The 18346-nt window shown below is 35.8% G+C and overlaps 1 protein-coding gene and 2 non-coding genes across 11 annotated transcripts in view; all 3 read right to left on the reverse strand.

Annotated features, from left to right (window-relative positions):
- Positions 1 to 18346, reverse strand: part of Cnot1 (CCR4-NOT transcription complex subunit 1) — an 81232-nt gene that overhangs the window by 20824 nt on the left and 42062 nt on the right. For 4 of the 9 annotated variants that reach the window (XM_046434896.2, XM_046434891.2, XM_046434892.2 and 1 more), the window contains 13 exons: positions 16478 to 16679; positions 14688 to 14834; positions 12862 to 12986; positions 12326 to 12612; positions 9918 to 9996; positions 7901 to 8131; positions 7463 to 7603; positions 5834 to 6013; positions 3386 to 3502; positions 2676 to 2786; positions 2282 to 2359; positions 1932 to 2109; positions 1022 to 1152 (listed from right to left, as the gene is read on the reverse strand). In XM_046434896.2, coding sequence (XP_046290852.1) covers positions 1022 to 1152; positions 1932 to 2109; positions 2282 to 2359; positions 2676 to 2786; positions 3386 to 3502; positions 5834 to 6013; positions 7463 to 7603; positions 7901 to 8131; positions 9918 to 9996; positions 12326 to 12612; positions 12862 to 12986; positions 14688 to 14834; positions 16478 to 16679 — 2007 coding nt within the window. The remainder of the gene's footprint in view (positions 1 to 1021; positions 1153 to 1931; positions 2110 to 2281; positions 2360 to 2675; positions 2787 to 3385; positions 3503 to 5833; positions 6014 to 7462; positions 7604 to 7900; positions 8132 to 9917; positions 9997 to 12325; positions 12613 to 12861; positions 12987 to 14687; positions 14835 to 16477; positions 16680 to 18346) is intronic. The other 5 variants (XM_046434897.2, XM_046434893.2, XM_046434898.2 and 2 more) reach the window with 3 other exon arrangements.
- LOC124086811 (small nucleolar RNA SNORA46) lies at positions 4951 to 5086 on the reverse strand. The gene has a single exon (XR_006849933.1). It is a non-coding gene; the product is annotated as a small nucleolar RNA SNORA46 (small nucleolar RNA).
- Positions 17949 to 18081, reverse strand: LOC124086813 (small nucleolar RNA SNORA50). Its single transcript, XR_006849935.1, has one exon. It is a non-coding gene; the product is annotated as a small nucleolar RNA SNORA50 (small nucleolar RNA).

The following is an 18346-nucleotide window of genomic DNA, read 5'->3' on the forward strand; positions in this document are numbered from 1 at the left end:
TTCAGAGAAAGAGCTTCCTACAAAAACTATTATTGCCACAAATAATTCTTCAGAACAGTATGCATTTTATAGTGATTGCTGAGGTCTCTTGCTTCATTTGAAAGACTGTTGTTGATTTTGTTTCCAGTACAAACCATGCCCTAATACTTACTTGGATGCCCTCAACTTACTGAACTCTTACAATGAACACATAATATTCAAATTACTAGGCATGTTCCAAAGAGAAATCAATTTTTAGATCTGGGTACCCACTCTGTATCCTATCTGTCTTGTCTACACAGAGGGGGAGAGGAGAAAAGTTTAATATGATCTCTTTAAAGTCCTTTCAAAGTCCCTTTAATAAAAAAAGTTCAATGTATTAATATTACTTCTGTATTTGTAAACATTTTTGGTTTCTGAAAAAGGAAGGTCACTGAACAAAACAGTTAACCCATATCAAGTAGAAAACAAGACTGAGGAAAACAATAAACTACCACCCTAAGTATACAGAATAAGCATAGGGAAAGAACTGAATTTAGATCAAGCGGCCTCCTGCAACCACCCAAAACAACTTAACTGAAACTACTACGTCCCATTTAAGACCATATATATAAAGGTCAGCTCAGTTTCTGTTATCTGAAAAACAAAACAAACAACAACAACAACAAAAAAAAAAAAAAAATGGCTAATGGCTTCGTATAAAGCTAAAGTGACATAATAATAAAAATGAAAGCAAAAAACCCCCATAGTATTCATTAAGTTTGTTGACCTAAGAAATATCCAAGATCACAATTTTATTGCTGACTTAATTTAATCATCATGGGTTGGGATAAGAGGGACCAATATGAATGTTATTTATCACTCAGACTATTTTTTTGAGACAAAAAAAAAAAAAAATCAACTATACTACATAGCAGTTACAGATCTTTGTTCTTTCTGAAAAAACCCTACAACACAGTAATTCAGAGGGAAGGGGAAAGGAAAGTGACCAAACACTTTGTCAGAAACTAGGAGTTGGGGAAATGGAGCAGTGTGTACTTACTGTTGGGTTAAGAGTAATATGTGGTGCCAGGCCTGCGAGGGAATAGACATTGATGTCATGGTAGCTGTACTGCGGCTGTGGTGGAACTGTGGCTGTACAGGTAGTGCTGGTAGCAGGTGTTGTAGAAGTGGCTAAATGTAAAGTGACAAAATAAAGAGATTAAAAGGTCACATCTGTTGAATTTATAATAAAATTAAGTATTATTAAATGGTAATTATCTAACTAATTGGGTTTTAGTCTCTTGGCAGGGGTAATGGTGATGGTAAATAACTTTCCCATTATGAAAACAAAATTCTACTATAAAAGATGTGACCAAAACACACAGTGCCTCAAAGCACAGAAATCAATTGAAGAGAGAAGCTACATTAGCAGGCCCAAGTGTTCCTTGTTGATTTAGCCTATATGACAAATTTTCTTTCAATCTAGCCTAATCCCAGGTTTACCTGGAGAGTCTTAGTTCCTAAGAGAGAAAGAAAAGCTAGTTTATTCTAATCATACCTCACAAATGAACATTCCCTATACCCCAGTCCAATACCTCCAATCATATTGATGCAGGTAAAATAAAATGTCTCCCTGAAGTTGATGCGGTTTGGTCTTCCTCTGAGTAATAACACAGGCCATAGAATTACTCCTAATATTTCAACAATGTGAAAGATAAACTGGCCTGATTAGGACACAAGGAACAACTGATTAAATCACATTTAATTAAAACTATCTAATGAATTGCTAGGATGGAATCTAATAAAGTAAGACTGGGCCTAGACATTCTTGTACTTCATAGCTTAGGGGATCCACCAAAAAGTGTACAAAGTTTCAGCAGCACACTATGTGGAACGATTACAGTTTGCTGTATTCATTGAGGCATACCAAAAGCATTCGGATTAATAGAAGAATACGCTGCCAAACTTACTCGTGGTTGTGATGGGAGGGAGTTCTTCTGGTTGCTTGACATCTTTCTTTGGAGCAGAGAGTTGTTCATCTAAGTTCTTTAAGCGATCTTTATCCTTTAGGAGGCTTCCAGGTTTTAGCTCATTGATGTCTAATGCAAGGTTCTTGCAGAGCACCTCAATCTCAAACTTCAAGTTTAACTGCAGAATTCCAATATGTGATTTGAATTTTGAAAAGAAAATTTAAGTTTATTCAAAATACACCCTACTTTCAACCCAACTGTTGATAGTGCTATCTCCCCACAAGTCTTTACTGTACATTTTAATAATATGAAGGCAGAGAAGGTTGCAAAGAATAAAAAAACAAATTTACCTTCAAGTCATGTTCCTGATGTAGTTCAGCTAATACATTCATAATAGCCATTGTCCAGGGGTTTGGTGGCCTAAAAACCTAATGAAAAGCTATGTCATACTGGCTCCAAAACCAACTTTAAATTTGAATATTTAAAAGATAAACACTTTTAACCTATGTGATCTAAACAAAACCTTCTACCAATAGCATATTTTAGACCAACACCAAAAACCCAAAACCATACCGAGTCAGTATTTTAATTTCACCTTCTAAAGTTGGCTAAGATCCACTACAGAAAACTAACAAAACTAGTTTTACATTCATAAGAACTAAAAACACAATCTCTTGAACATTGTGCTGAAACAATCCAACTCTTAACAAATTAGCCATGAATAAAATATTAACATCTACTCACCACACTACGAATGCTGGACTCTAGGACTTTGGCAACAAAGGGTACTACATAGAGCAACTCCTGTTGTCCTTTAACATAAGCCTCTAGCAGCAAAGATTTCACATCCAAGTCCTAGAATTGAAGGAATTAAAAAAATGTTCAAAAGTTGGCAATGTAATCCGGAAGTCCTCAAAAAGTATCAAGGGGTAGGGCTATAGCTCAGTTGGTAGAGTGCTTGCCTCCCATGCTTAAGGCCCTGGGTTCAATCCCCAGCACCACTAAAAAAAAAAAACCAAAAAAACACTAAATTCATACCCAAAATAGCAATCAACATAATATTTCAGTTTTTTAAGTTATTATTTATTTTTTTAGTTGAAGTTGAACACAATACCTTTATTTAATTAATTAATTAATTTATTTTTTAATGTGGTACTGAGGATTGAATCCAGGGCCTCACACATGCTAGGCAAGCGCTCTACCTCTGAGCCATGATCTCAGCCCCAAAATTTCAGTTTTGTATTATAAAAAGAAGTGACACCCACACCATGCTGACTTTTCTTTATACTAAAAGATGTACGACCTGTGGGCACAGAATGAGGAATTCAAAACTTGGGGCAAAATTGTACAAAATCTCGTAATCACTAAAACAGCCCCCATAAATCAAGATCTTTAGACAAAGCACACTGCCCAAACATTACCAAACTTTGCATGAACCGTTAGCTGAAACTCACAGTATGTAAGATGGGTTTATTTTTAGCTAATGTGATCATTCCCAGCCAATGTCCCAAGTTCTTCAGCAAAGAACGATCTGAGAAATTGGCTGCAGCTTTATCAGAGGTCAGGAGCACCTGAAACAGTATAGAATTAAGAAGAAAGAATGGATTTATGAAATAAAATTATAAACTAAATGTTTGAGAATTCTATTATCCTATTCTAAAAATAAACCATCAATTCTTTAAAACATACCTCAAAGTAAATCTACTCCACACATTTTATTAACAATATTTTGCTGTATTCATTAGCAGTGATGTTTTTATCTTTAAAAGACCTCTTTAGGGGCTGGAAGTATAGCTCAGTAGTAGATCTCTTGCCTAGCGTATGAAGGTACTAGGTGTGATCACTAGTAATGCAAAACAAGAACAAAAGTACTTTTATTTTTAAAAAATAGTTACAGATTGAGCAGCCCTAATCTGAAAACCTATAAACTACAAAATGCTCCAAATCTGAAACTTTTTGAAAAGGGCTGACATAGCCAAAAACAGAAATCTTAACATCTGACCTCATGTAATGAGTTGCAATTAAAAAAACACAGACATGATAAAAATATAAAAATTATCTTCATGCTCTATGTTTGTGTATACATGAAAAAAATCTGGTGTTTATATGAGGGCTTCATACCCCAAGGTATTTCATTATATATGTAAATATTGGGAAAATATGGAGAAAAAAAAATATGGTACTGTGTATTTCAGATGGCGAATACTCAACCTATAAAACAAATATAGTGTGCAAGATTCAAAAGGGAGCAGGGTGCAGTGGCACACGCCTGTAATTCCAACAGCTCATGAGGCTGAAGTAGGAGAATTGTGAGTTCAAAACCAGTCTCTGCAATTGTGAGGCACTAACAACTCTGTCTCTAAATAAAATACAAAACAGGACTGGGGATGTGGCTCCATGGTTGAGTGCCCCGAGTTCAATCCCCGGTACAAAAAAAAAAAGACTCAAAAGGGATACAAGTTTAAAATGTTGGGTACTGTCCCACAGAAAAGTACTGGAAAACCTTAACTATGTTTAAAGTAGACTCAATAAAAAAATCTATTTTGAAGACCTAAATTCAACATAAATGAAGATTTAAATTTAAGATTATAGTTTTGCTTATCGGTCCTTTATTTGAGGCAGCAGACACAGGAGGAATAAAACCAAAATAGCTATCTATTACAGTCTTCTGCATATCCAGGTCATTATGTATCTCTGGAGTCAACTAAAATAACTCTCTGAAATACAGTGTAAAATTGCTTATTCACTTCTTTTGAATTACTTTAAAATTCATTTAATGGATTCTTCAGTGCTAGCTTTTCTAGGAAGACCAAATCATTACACAATATGTTTTGGGAATGCGCGCGCGCGCGCGCGCACACACACACACACACACATATAAACAAGCATCTACTACATTTGACTAAATGAATAGCTATATTTGAATTTTTGTCTAAAAAAAGTCAAGACCTTAAATTTTGCCTCAAAGTATGAGGTAACTTAATTATCCCTGCTATCAGATAATAAAACCTGAATATTGTCATGTTCCTTAACTCCATAAAGCAACAGCAGAATTACACAAGACAGCTGTGCGACTGAAGAGACAGGAATTATTTCGCACTACAGCGTAACCAAGAATGGGGAAAATTCCCATCCACAGGTTTAAATATAGTGCTGGATGCTAAGCCAATCCCACGCTATTCAAAAAAGAATGATCACAGATGTATGCTGGTTTAGTGTCTTATGAAAACAAATTTTATCTCCTAAGGAATAAGAATAAGCAATAGCTTACCAATTAAAACACTTAAACTTTATTGAATAAGAGTTTGGTCTTAAGATTATAATATAGGACTCTAAGACAAAACTACGCCACAAATATGTAAGGAGTCTAGAGATATCTGGCACTTGACGAATGTAAAATACAAATGAAAACAACCATTACAGTATTGTTTGTTTCAGTTATAGTGATAAATAACCTCAATATCCACTAGTAGAATATATTCATACAATGGTTTTCTAAAAGACCTTTTAAATAAAGAGTAGGAGGGGTGCTAGCACTAAGAGCGTATTATAAATAAATTCCAGGAACAGGGGTGGGGGTGGAGGCCACAAATCAGATTAAAAAAAAGACGGTGATGCATGTACGACATGTTAAGCAACACTAAGTGTTACTGTAATAGATGATGAAGTTCTAAAATACATGCATGAGATGATGAAAACAAATGAAGAGATAACATTCAAAGTAAACAGCACACCTAGTATCACCCACGACTGAAATTCTTCTGTGAAACTTATTTCCACATTTGAAACAATGTCCATATATACCTAAACCAGACAATATATAGAAAAAGCAGCAAAATACAACCCAAATTCTAATTATACTTTATTGCATAATTAAATAGAATATAAGAACCAACTCTTACTTTGATGTTTCTATAGGTCTCATTCAGAACCATCTTGTTAAATTCAGGATTCTTCAATGTATCCAGGAAGTTTGAATAAAGGCTGTGGAAGTTTGGTTCAATACTGACTCTCTTCATAACTAGATATTGTGAAACCCAAGGCATAAATTCTTCCTTCACAGTTTCTTTTAATTCTTCAACCTAGCCAATTAATAGGACACAGGAAGCTCAGAATCACACTGTGATAAAATAAAGTCTGGTTTCTGTGAATCATACTACAGTAAACGGCTCTTTGAAAACTTAACATGACACTAAAGCACCACACTTCATCTCTCCCCATGACAGATAAATGCAGTACGGTATGTTTAATTCTATGGTAGTGTAGTCAACCACTTCTAAAACTGTAGATGTAGTTTGTAGATGGTTAGGACTGCAACATCCACAATCACCTTCAGCATTAAAACTATAAAACAGGGGGCTTCGGTTGTGGCTCCGCGGTAGAGGTCTTGCCTCGCACATGAGACCCTGGATTCCATCCTCAACGCCACATAAAAATAAATAAATAGATAGATAAACAAACAAACAAATAAAAAATAAATGGTGTTGTGCTGAACTACAACTAAACAAAATAAATAATTAAAAAAAAACAACAACAAAAAACTATAAAACAGGCCTGAGGATGTGGCTCAGTGGTAGAACACTTGTCTGACATGTGTGAGACCCTGGGTTTGACCTCCAGTACTACCCAAAAAAATAAAAAATAAATAAATAACTGATAAAACTTGTAGTTCCTACTGCCACCCCCCACCCACCATGCCCAACCTTAAATTACTAATCTAATCTTAATTTACTAATCTACAACCTGCCATTGCGTTTTCCCGTATTTCTATATCCAGGAATCACCTACAAGTTTGAAGCTTCTCTTCCAAATAGATACTAAAAGCCTGAATTCTTCCCCCCAATCAATTATCCTGGGATTTTAAAATAGGTACATACATCTTTAAACACATTTTCTTAAAGCTAATCTTAGAGGCTAACATTACCATTCATAAGTACTAACTTATATAATCTTAGGAAGCCAAGCATGGTTCTTCACGCTTTTTGCAAGGTCTGAGTTCTTAGGAATCTAATAAATAAACTGTCTTTGGGAGGAGCTTAGTTATGACTAGAGGTACAAATAAAATCTTCCATCATCATGAAAACACAAAGTTTATTTGAAAAAGTCTACAATACAGGGCAAAACAGAACATTTGAAACTGGTATTATATGGTGTCTACAAAAAGCACAAACACAAGTTGGAGATCCACACACCCGTCACTTTGATTTTGTTACCTTTATTTTTAAAGTGAATATTAAAAATTAGGGTCAAAAGCCAGGCAAAATGACATATACCCATAATCTCACTCAGGAACATGAAATCAAGATAGCAAGTTTAAGGCCATCGGCAACAACTTACCAAGACCCTGACTCAAAATGAAAAATAAAAATGAATGAGGATCTAGTTCAGTGGCATAACTCCTTGGAGTCAATCCTCGGTAATGTCATTTTTAAAAAAAGAAAGAAAGAAACGGGGGGTGTGGGTTAAAAATAAATCCCTCAACTCAGAAGAAAAAAAAGGAGAAGGCCTTTATAAAATGACATCATGCTCACCTTTTGTGTCATATTTGACTGTGAGAGATTGTTGAAGATAAAAGCAATTTTCTCTTGGATATTTTCTGGGGGCTCCACAATTCTCTCAGTTTGGTCTGTGGCCACAAGCAACGTATCAATATTTGTAGTATTGATAGAAGGCTAAAGAAATAATAAAGTACATAAAGTAAAGAAGTTGAAATGCTTCCTTGGAAAAAAGCCCATAGAAGACTGAAATATCTATTTCATTTATAGGAAGTCTCTACCTGATATGATTGCATCTGAAGTGTGGGCAAGCATATAATACTATTAATAGTGCCTATCTCTGGGAAATACAGGGAGGGGAGATACAAAAGGGTCTTTATAAGTCATGTATCATAATAAAATTGAGATACTGCTCACTATGAGGTACATCAGAATATATTTTTTTAAATCTGGTAGAAAAAAAGACCTACTTACTGGCACATCTTTCTTAAAACTGACTCCAGTTGGCCTGGTGACTGTAACCGTTTTAGCAACAGTTGTAGTTGTTGAAGTGGTTACCATAGTGTTAACCTGACCAGCAAGAGGAGCTTTTGCTGGAACCTGGGCCTGGGCCTGGGCCTGGGCCAAAGCAATACTTCCAGGGGTGGTGATGGAGCCCTGCATTTTCACAGGAGGGTCTCTAGACTGCTGTCCATATTCGATATACTATAAGCGTAGGGAAAGAGAAACACATTAAAAAAGAGTTCTTAATAGAAATCGAAATTTTTGAATTATATATGCCCCTGATTTGAGAGAAGGTAAAAAATAACTTCAGAGTACTCCTTTGGTTCATCTATCTCCCATAACCCTTGCCCCATCCTGGCACATAAATATAAGTGGATACCATGGACTCCTTTGAAGATAAAAAAAAAACTTTCAACGTATTACTATTTTAAGAACTATTCTAACAAAACAACTAAAAACAGCAGCATAAAATATCTGCATATAAATTTCTTTAACCCCTTTAATAAACTATAAAATTCTGGGCTGGGATTGTGGCTCAGCAGTAGAGCGCTTGCCTAGCACGGGCGGGACCCAGGTTCGATCCTCAGCACCACAAAAAAATAAAGGCATTGTGTTGTATCCATCTATACCTATAATATAAATATTAAAAAAAAACTATAAAATTCTTCAAAATTTGTATAGTAAATTCACCTCTTTTATATTGGACACTAGGCTCAGTGTGGTACAAGGCTCGTCTAGCAATCACATAGCCATGGGTTTTAGTAACCCCAGCACAACCAAAGGGCAGGGGGTGTCGGGTCTCCTTTATTAGATCCTCATGAGAAAAGTAAGTCTAAAACACTGCTGTTAGTTGTTTCAGTAAAGGTATTACTACAAAATTTTAAAAAATACTACACATTGCCAATCCAAATAAACAGTAAGCAACACAGTAATGGATACTGTAGGGTTGTTCTTTTTTCCTTTTCATTTCACAGATCATTAAATCTCCCTCCCTCCTACCCAACACAAATTAAGAGGGCTGACAGAGGGTTCCCAAACTACTTCAACTGACCTTATCAACCAAAACTAAATCCATATATAAAATAATTTTAATCAAAATTATCATAATAAAATTTTTTTTTTTAAACGGGCTCTGTAGGGCTAGGGATGTAGCTCAGTAGTAGCGAATGCCTAGATTCAATCCCCAGCACCGTGATGAACGAAAAAATTCAAATCTTTTTATCATTCTTATTCCTTACAACATCTTAAAATTGATCTATTTTATAAAATAAAAAACTGAAAATATAATTCGAAAAAGACTCATCAGCTTTCCTGTCCTATAAACTGATTGAATAATACAAGATAATGGTAGGAAGTTTATAAATCCCAAATGAACCACTAAAACAATGGTTCTCAAATTTCAAGATCATACAAAACATATTAAAATGTACTATTCTCCATTGTCAAGGGCTGCCTCTTAATTTATACCAGACAATCACACTCCAAATCCTTTTTAGAATCAGGCAGGTTTCCATAAATACTAACACAAAGAATTACTAGGTAACCAGCCTCATCGGGCTTAAAGAGGTAGAAAAACCTTTAGTCAAATCATCAAAATCATTACATAGAAAAGTTAATCCAATAATGAAATTTCACATTCCATTATTAACTCATTAAGTTCAACATTTTCAATTCTGTGTTCCCGTAAAATTGACCTGGGGTGCATACAGAGTTTGGAAATCACAACCTAGAGCTTAAATATATTGTCAGGTCGACTAATATTATAATATAGTTATATTATACATTACATACTAGAATATTCAAGTTTTTATAGTTGCTTCACATCTAGAATGATGTGACAAAATAGGTCAAGATGCAAAGGAAGCAAAAAGAAATGTATACCCAAATCACGTCAATCATTAAGGAATCTTAATGCCAATGCCTGAAAATCTCAAAACAAATCAAAATAGATGCACTCTCCAAGGTATTAGATGTAGAGGGCACTTACCTCTTGTAAATGATGTGGAAACTGCATAAAGTGACTGATAGAAGCCAAGTGCTGACAATACTGGGGATAGTCCTTCAACCTACCAACAAAATTTTTTTTCACTCATCATTAAGAACAGAAAAACCTTTTTCCATCTCAGTCTAAGCCATTTCCCCACTCTACTTATACATACCTAACCTGAAGAGAATTCCAAGGGAAGAACGTTAAAGTGTGAGATACATATGAACCTCATTCTTAAATAGAAAAAAAAAAAAGTATCGACATGCATCAGACTCAAAGCTACATAGTTGTGACTGTATTTAAATGATACTCTAAGTCCCTGAGACAAAATTAAGAGAGATCAACCGGGCTGGGGTTGTGGCTCGGCGGTCAAGTGTTCACCTGGCATGTGCAAGGCCCTGGGTTTGATCCTCAAACAAAGGCATTGTGTCCAACTACAACTAATTTAGAGAGAGAGAGAAAGATAGATCATTCTAGGGATTAGAAGTGAGGTATAGGGCTGCAGCTCAGCGGTAAATTGCTTGCCTAGCACGTGTGAGGCCCTGGGTTCAATCCCTGAGCACCACATAAAAAATAATCAAATAAAGATATTAAAAATATTTTTTTAAAAAAAGAAGAAGTGGGGTATAAAGACTGACTACAAGGGAAACCAGAGAACTTCTTGAGAGGGATGATGGACTATTTTAGTATGTCAGGGTCTGCCTCCTCTCTGAAAGAACCCACTCCTCCTTTCCCTATTCCTCTAATAAACTAAAGTCATCAAGCCTGTTACTCTGAGTTACATGTCTGAAATCTTTCTGGCATGAATCTGGTATTGAAGAGGGGCCCTCTGGTTGCCTCAGCTTTGCAGAAGACCTCTGCCCTGTAACATTTGGTGTTAACTACCTCTTTATCATAAGTTACCCCAGTTCTTTTCTTGTTCCTTTTTTTGTTCAGCCTTTTCTAAATCTCTTTTTTCTACTTCAGATTCTGTTCACCAGAGGTTAAAATCTTGAACTAATTCATGGTTCTTTGGCTACAGCACACTTTTGTGAGAACTAAAGGATCTTGACTAGAACTCAAGATGCAATACCCCTTAAGGGTAAAAACTGAAGCTTTTCCCCTCAGTCCTTGTGGAGAACAAAGCTTGCCAACTATCATTTGTGGATGACAATACCTCTGAAGAATCTGAAGGCCAGCAATCATGAGATTTTAAGCCTTGACACCATTAGGGTAAAGAGATCTCTTTTCTGTCTCTTACCCTCATTTTTATCTCTGGAACCATAGAAAATATTGTGGGGTTTCATTCAAGGCTCAAGTCAGTGGGAACTTTAATTGACATCTAAATATCATCTCTTCCCTACACATGCCTTGTCCAGTCACCCACCAATCACCAACATGAACCTCTGGATTGCCCTGATGCTACATACCATTAAGTCTCCATGCCTGGCCAGGCAGAGGACAAGGACTTTGAGCCACTCCCCTCAATGTAGCCCTCTATCAGCAGAATGCAGCCAGACCATGCCCAAATACCCTAAAAGAATTTAGGGATTCAAGTCCTTAAGGCACAAATGTTAAGTAGCTAGACAGTCTGAATGGGTGAGCAAGATAAAAAACAATGAAAGGCTACCAGTAAACCAGAGGGAGCCTTATCTGCTAGATAAGCACCTAGAAGACAAGGATCTCCCCAAGGCATAATTATAACCCTTCAGAAAAACTACTATTTCAGGATCATGTCACACTCTATCAGGTAGCCAGGTCCCTACCTTATCAAAACCCCTAATCACCCTGGCAACTAAACCATCAACACCCTGACCAAAAAAAAAAAAAACACTTGCTGAGGGTTTTTCAAAGGATAGTAAAATGACTGAGGGGGCAAAAAATTGAGGCAAAAAACAGGGGAACTCAATTTCCTTAAAATCTCCAACTATGTGAGCACCACACCATGTTCCCTTAGAGGCCATCCATGCAGTTCCTATGCTGTAGTCAAAGTAAAAAGGTAAGCCACGTGCAATGACACACTCCTGTAATGGGGGGGGGGAGGTGGTAGTAGGCAGAAGGATCAGAAATTTACAGCCAGCTGTAGCAAGACCCTAAGCAACATAGTAAGACCCTGTCTCTAAATAAAAAGTTTTAAAAGCACTAAAAATGTGGCTCAGTAGATAAGCACCCCTAGGTTTAATCCCCAGTACCACCCCCCCCCAAAGATGAACCTGAATGGGACTCTAGAAGTTTCTGTGGGACTCCCAGTTAAATCTGAGGGCATGCCTCCTCCTGCTATGTGAGAAGACCCAATCTCTCCTTTGAGAGTGCTCCCTCCCTTACTATCCCTTCAATAAATTCATACAAGTTTGAAGACAGCTTGGGCAACACAGTGCGATCCTACATCCAAAAGAGAAAGTGGCTTAACAGAAAAACTATCCACTCACCTATTTTTAAATCTATCTAGTGCAGCTATCCCAAAATAATACATTTTAGATCCAAAAGGCTTGCGTAAGGCTTCAAGAACATATCGCAGGGCCAGACCCAGTGCCATGTAAGTGACCAGTCCTTTTTCAATTATGCCACCAAACAGGCAGGCTGTTATATGTAACTCTTTATCAGGATACTGGGGGAAAAACCGATATTCTTCAAACAAGTTCCTTAGCATACAGTTAAATACTTCTCGTTCCCTTTTTATAGTAGAGTCTTTAAATCTTTGTAGCATTTCTAATACCTATAAAAGCAAAACAAAACCAACACATAAACTATCAGTAACAGCATTCCTCAAATATTCTTATAATAGCAAACTTGTAAAGCAGAAAGAACATTTATCAATAAACAGAGGTTGAGACATACATTAAGGTTTAAAAGATACACAGATACATCACAAAACACTGTAAGCTGGATTTCTAAAAAGCTTGAAAGGGTCACTTCTTCAAGATTTGTCTGTACAATTCATAATTAGGTCCTCTTAAATACTCACCTCATCAACTGACATGGTTGGATGTGGTGGGTGATTATATATTCGCTGGAAATAGCTGTTTGCTTCATCATCTATCTCTTTACTAAAGTGCTGATTTGCCTCTGGCCATACCTGAGACAAGTCCGCTGTTAGAAACAAAAAAGCATTTAAGTAATTTCTCAACTCACCATAAAATACAAATAGCCAGAGAGACTAACACAGTTCTAACTTTATTGGGGGCAGGGGGACGAGAGGTGGGGTGGGTGGAGGGGATACAAAGAAAATGCACAAAGAATTATATGGTCAAGTTTAAATATTAAGGTGTTTTAGGTACACAGAAAAGACTCTCAATTAATTATCTTGCATAGTACTACTTCAATAACTTTCTTCAGGACATGAAAAGTTCACTAGGCTCAAACTCCTAACACTTACCCTTAATATAATCCACTTGAGGTTAGTAATTCTTACTACTTTATAATAAAAATCTTCTAGCATATTAGAATAAGCAATCCGAGTGCATAACACCCTGCTATTAACACACAGCATGCTACAAAACATAACATTCAGACAAGCCTTTCACACTAACATTTGCAAGTCTTAATCTTTATTATCACAAATATTTATTGCCAATGAAAAGAAAGACAAGGGTCAATTAGACTTATGGGATTACAAAGATAACTTCTGACTTGTATTATTACTAAGGAGGTGAAACTGACAACTGGCTGTAAATTATACACATTTTATAGCAGTGTTTATGAAAAATAAAGTATATATGTATTATAAATCTATAATCTTAAAATAAGTTAAATATTATAATGTACTTTAATAAGTTAAATATTGTTATGTATTTTATTTTTGGTCAAGCAACATAAAGTTGATAAATACACCTTTCCATCTCATCATTTTCCTACCAATTATTGATAACTGCATCGAATTCAACTGTTTTCAATTCTCTTTGACTTTATATATAGTCGTTACAAGATTTATTAACATGTAATTTTGAGACCTGGCACTTCTTGATTGATAAATGAAAATTACTGCTCCTTATATTAGAAAAGTTTGGATTGGAACAGTTATAGAAACCTATAAAACTCAGCTATTAAGAAGAATAGGAGGGGCTGGGGATGTGGCTCAAGCGGTAGCGCGCTCGCCTGGCATGCGTGCGGCCCAGGTTCGATCCTCAGCACCACATACAAACAAAGATGTTGTGCCCGCCAATAACTAAAAAATAAATAAATAAATATTTAAAAAAAAAAAAAGAAGAAGAATAGGAAGGAGATCATGAGTTTGAGGGCTTTGCTTTATAAACTTGGCAAACTGAAAAAAACAGGACATTTTTCTGGCTGTCAAAAATCAATACCAGAAAATTTTTTGGTTAAAGAACTTTTCTCTTGGGCTGGGGTTGTGGCTCAATGGTAGAACACTTGCCAAGCATGTGAGAAGCACGGTGTTTGATTCGCAGTACCACATATGAGCAATTAAATAATAAAGGTCTATCAATAATTAATAAAAATATTTTTTTAAAAAAAGAAAGAACTTTTTTTTCCTTTTTTTAACACCATACCTCCTCTTTAGAATAACACCCTGAAGATGGAACCTCTTACCTTTGCTCTGGCAATCCAAAACAAAGGTAGAGTGGTATCTCAAATTTTTACTTCAATAATTCATATTTGTGAATTTATTCTCATTGTTCTAGGATGCACACCAATATATGGCTCTACTAACAATATATTATATAAATCAATGTTTTTGTTCATACAACACTAGGGACAACAAAGCAGACACACAATAAAATTTCTTATGTACCTCAATCACACTTCACAATCACAGACAACACTACCACTTACAAGGTTTCATCTTACTCTGCTGGAATGTAGGCTGGTTCAGTCCAGAGGTGCCCAGTTTTCTCTGTACAAAAGGGTCATTATTCACTGCAGGGAGTCCAAGAGCCCCGGTTCCTATACCAGTCAGGCTGCCTGTGCCAAGACCACCTACTAGAGAAAATGAAGGCAGCCAGAATTTCTATCATTACTTGGGTTCTTGAATCTATTCACAACTTAGATGTAGCTTCTCATTTTTTAAAAGTTAGATTGTTGATTCTCTATAGACATCTAAATTTTATTGAAAATCTAACTAAGCTAGGCATGGTGGTGCACACCTGTAATCCCAGCAACTCTAATTCCGGAGGCTGAGGAAGGAGGATGTGAGCTCAATACCAGCTTCAGCAATTTAGCAAGGCCCTAAGCAACATAATGAGACACCCTTTTCAAAATAAAACAACAACAAAAAAAAGAGCAAAGGATCAGCATCCTTAGGGTTCAATCCCCAGCAACCACCCCCCACCAAAAAAAAAAAACTATAAGAGGGGACAAAAATAGACAATGCTTAAAATTTTTAACATTTTATTAATTCATTTTTATTTTTGACTATGCAAATTTAAAACTATTCAAGGTACTCAAAATAAAAGCAGCTGGCATAGGTGTGGTAATGCACAACTGTAATTCTAGTTACTCCGCTAGCTGAGGATGACAACTGAGCAACCCTATTTTAAAACAAAAAATAAAAGGGTTGGGAGTATAGTTCAATGGGAGCACTTGCCTAGAATGTGTGAGCCTCTGAGCCAATAATATATAAGTAGTAGTAGTAATAATAATACCATAATTATATTCAATCTCATAATACAAAATGTGTTATATACTATATTTAGCTTTTTATAGGTATCCTGCATCAAGGACAATAGGATAAAATAGTGAACCATCAGATCTAGAACCATATGGCAGCACTATTAACAATGTTACAAGAGTAATAAATATATCTTCCTTAACTTTTAGTACCATATCTTACAGCCTGAACATTGTAGCTCAAGAGAAGTAGGTACAAGCCAAAAAAAAAAAAAAAGTAGCCTTTACTTCAATGTAAAGCTTTACTTCAATGTAAAGTTACAAAGTGAATATCTGAAAAAGTTCTAAGTAGGGCTGAGTTTATGGCTCAGTGGTAAATTGCTCCCCTAGCACATGGGAAGCACTGGGTTTGACCCTCAGCACCATCAATCTAAATGTATTTTGTCCATCTACAACTTGAAAAAATATTTTAAAAAAAACTTTTACGGTTTTATTATCATTTGAAGGCAGGTGAATTATAAGGAGGCAGGAAGAGCAGAGACTTGAATCTTATACGTAAACACAAAAATTTCCACCATAATTACACCAATTGGAGAGATACATAAAGCTAGGAGTTCTAAAATCTGTGATATGGATGAGGGATATGATTTAGGGGCAAAACTCATTGATTAGCATATGGGAGGGCCTGGGTTCAATCGTCAACATCAAAAAATAACAAACAAAATCTAAACAATGTGATCAACACATTATACATACTGGTGTTTGGTAACACAGAATCCTTACTGAATAGCTCAATTAACTTTATAAGTATAAATAACCTAATTCTTCATTCCAGGTAGATCGAATTGAATGTAATAGTAAATAGTATGCTTTTCTCTTCCCAGTTTGGGACACTGAAGCAGCTTTAACAATTTCAAATAAGTAGATCATTCCAGTCACTCCAAAACCCCTTAACCATACACAAAGACACAATGAAATTTATAAATAATCTGTGCACATGCCCAACTCCCCCTTACCTGGAAGCTGTGATGAAAGTCCTCCAATACCACTGAACGCTGTTGTTTGATTTGGGGTTGAAAGAGGTGGAAATGCTTTTGCTGGTGACTGAGGGGTACTGAATGCAGAACCCAAATTTGGAGGAAAGCCCTGCATACTCTGGGTGTGAGGGGCAGCTGAACCACCTATACTAAGAGATGCCATTCCAGCAAGAGGGTCAATCTAAGGAAAAACATCATAAAAGTGTATTAAACGTATTTCAAGGAAAGGCAGACATGACATGGGTAAAGCAATTGTTAACAATAGCTCTTTATATTCTACCACCAATCCCCAATTGGGGATTGAATCCAGAGACTCTACCAATAAACATCCCTAGCCCTTTTTTGTTGTTTTTGTTTTTTGAGACAGGATCTTGCTAAGTTCCGGAGGCTGGCCTCAATCCTGTGATACTCCTCAGCCTCCCTCACTCACTCAGATGATATGCATACACCACCTTGTTCAAATGAGTCATTTTAAACTCTCTATGTATAAAGAATAGGTTTAAAGAGTTAGTCCCTACCCAAATATACCAAAGCCACAGAACAAGGCTATCATACTTTCAAGGACAACAACAGGGATGGGGTTGTAGCTCAGTGGTAGAGCCCATGTCTAGTATGTGTGAGGCACTGGGTTCAATTGTCAGCACCATATATACATAAATGAATAAAACAAACATCAACAACTAAAAAAAAAATATTAAGTCATTTGAAAATGTTTGGAATTTGATACCATATATTAAGTGAAATAGACCAAACTTAGAAGGTCAAAAACAAAAATTAAAAAAATAAAAATAATAACAACAAAAAAGATAAATTAACCCACTGCTATACAACAAATTATTTAGTAATGACTTGGTGCACTTATTATCACTGCAAATTCCAGTAAGCTACCTTAAAACAATCTATCAATCAAATTATTTGACTTTCAATACACTAAAACCATTAGAAATTAGCAATAAATCTTCCAGCCAAAACATATAGTTAAAATCTTAAGATTCTTCAGTGTTGGAATATATCAAATTATACTGTTATATCATATACATGTATGAATATGTAAAAACAAATCCTACCCTTATATACAAACATAATGCATCAATTGAAAAAAACATGGGGGGAAAAGAATTTTAGGGTTGGGGAAGTTTAGCTCTAACTTTAATACCAAACTAACAAAAAAACAAGGTATGCTATCCAACCAAAATATTTTTTAAAGATAATTAAAACCAAAACTTGAATTCTTCCTAGCTTATGACATTCCTTTGTACCTTTATTACTATGAACAATGAAATAAATTCCTCTATAAAGTAACAACTGAAGAATCATAAGTACCTTTTTCTTAAGTACCCCAATAAGTAATTTCATAAGTACCCCAATCTGCCATTCAATGCCACCGGAAACAAACAGAATAAGAAGCTCCCAAAAGGAACAGGGTAGTTGATGGCAGAGAACTGAACTTAAATGTACCTTGTTTTTAAAGGAGCAGTTCAATTGAGAGCTGAAGAGCCCTAGTTATCACAAGTTGCTAGGCTCTAGCATTTTACTTGGCCCATGACACCCAAGAAGACACATTAGGTTCACAGGCAGTGCTTACTTCAAGAATATAAGTAGTTCTCATTTTTAAAAAGAAATCCTTTCATTTAACTATTTAACTGGCTTTGTCTCTTTCCTGTCAGAATCATGTTCTATTGATGATGAAAATCTATTTTCAACTACCATACTTACTCATGGATCTTCTTTAAAATATACACAGATACTATTAATATGTGCAGATAATTTACATAATGTCTAAAATGAAAGATTGGGTGCCACGGCATGTGCCTATAATCTCAGGGACTCAGGAGGCTGAGGCAAGAG

Source organism: Marmota monax, unplaced genomic scaffold (genome assembly GCF_021218885.2).
Source record: "Marmota monax isolate L192 unplaced genomic scaffold, Marmota_monax_Labrador192_F-V1.1 WCK01_AAM20220418_F8-fsc00024, whole genome shotgun sequence".
Taxonomy (NCBI): Eukaryota; Metazoa; Chordata; class Mammalia; order Rodentia; family Sciuridae; genus Marmota; species Marmota monax.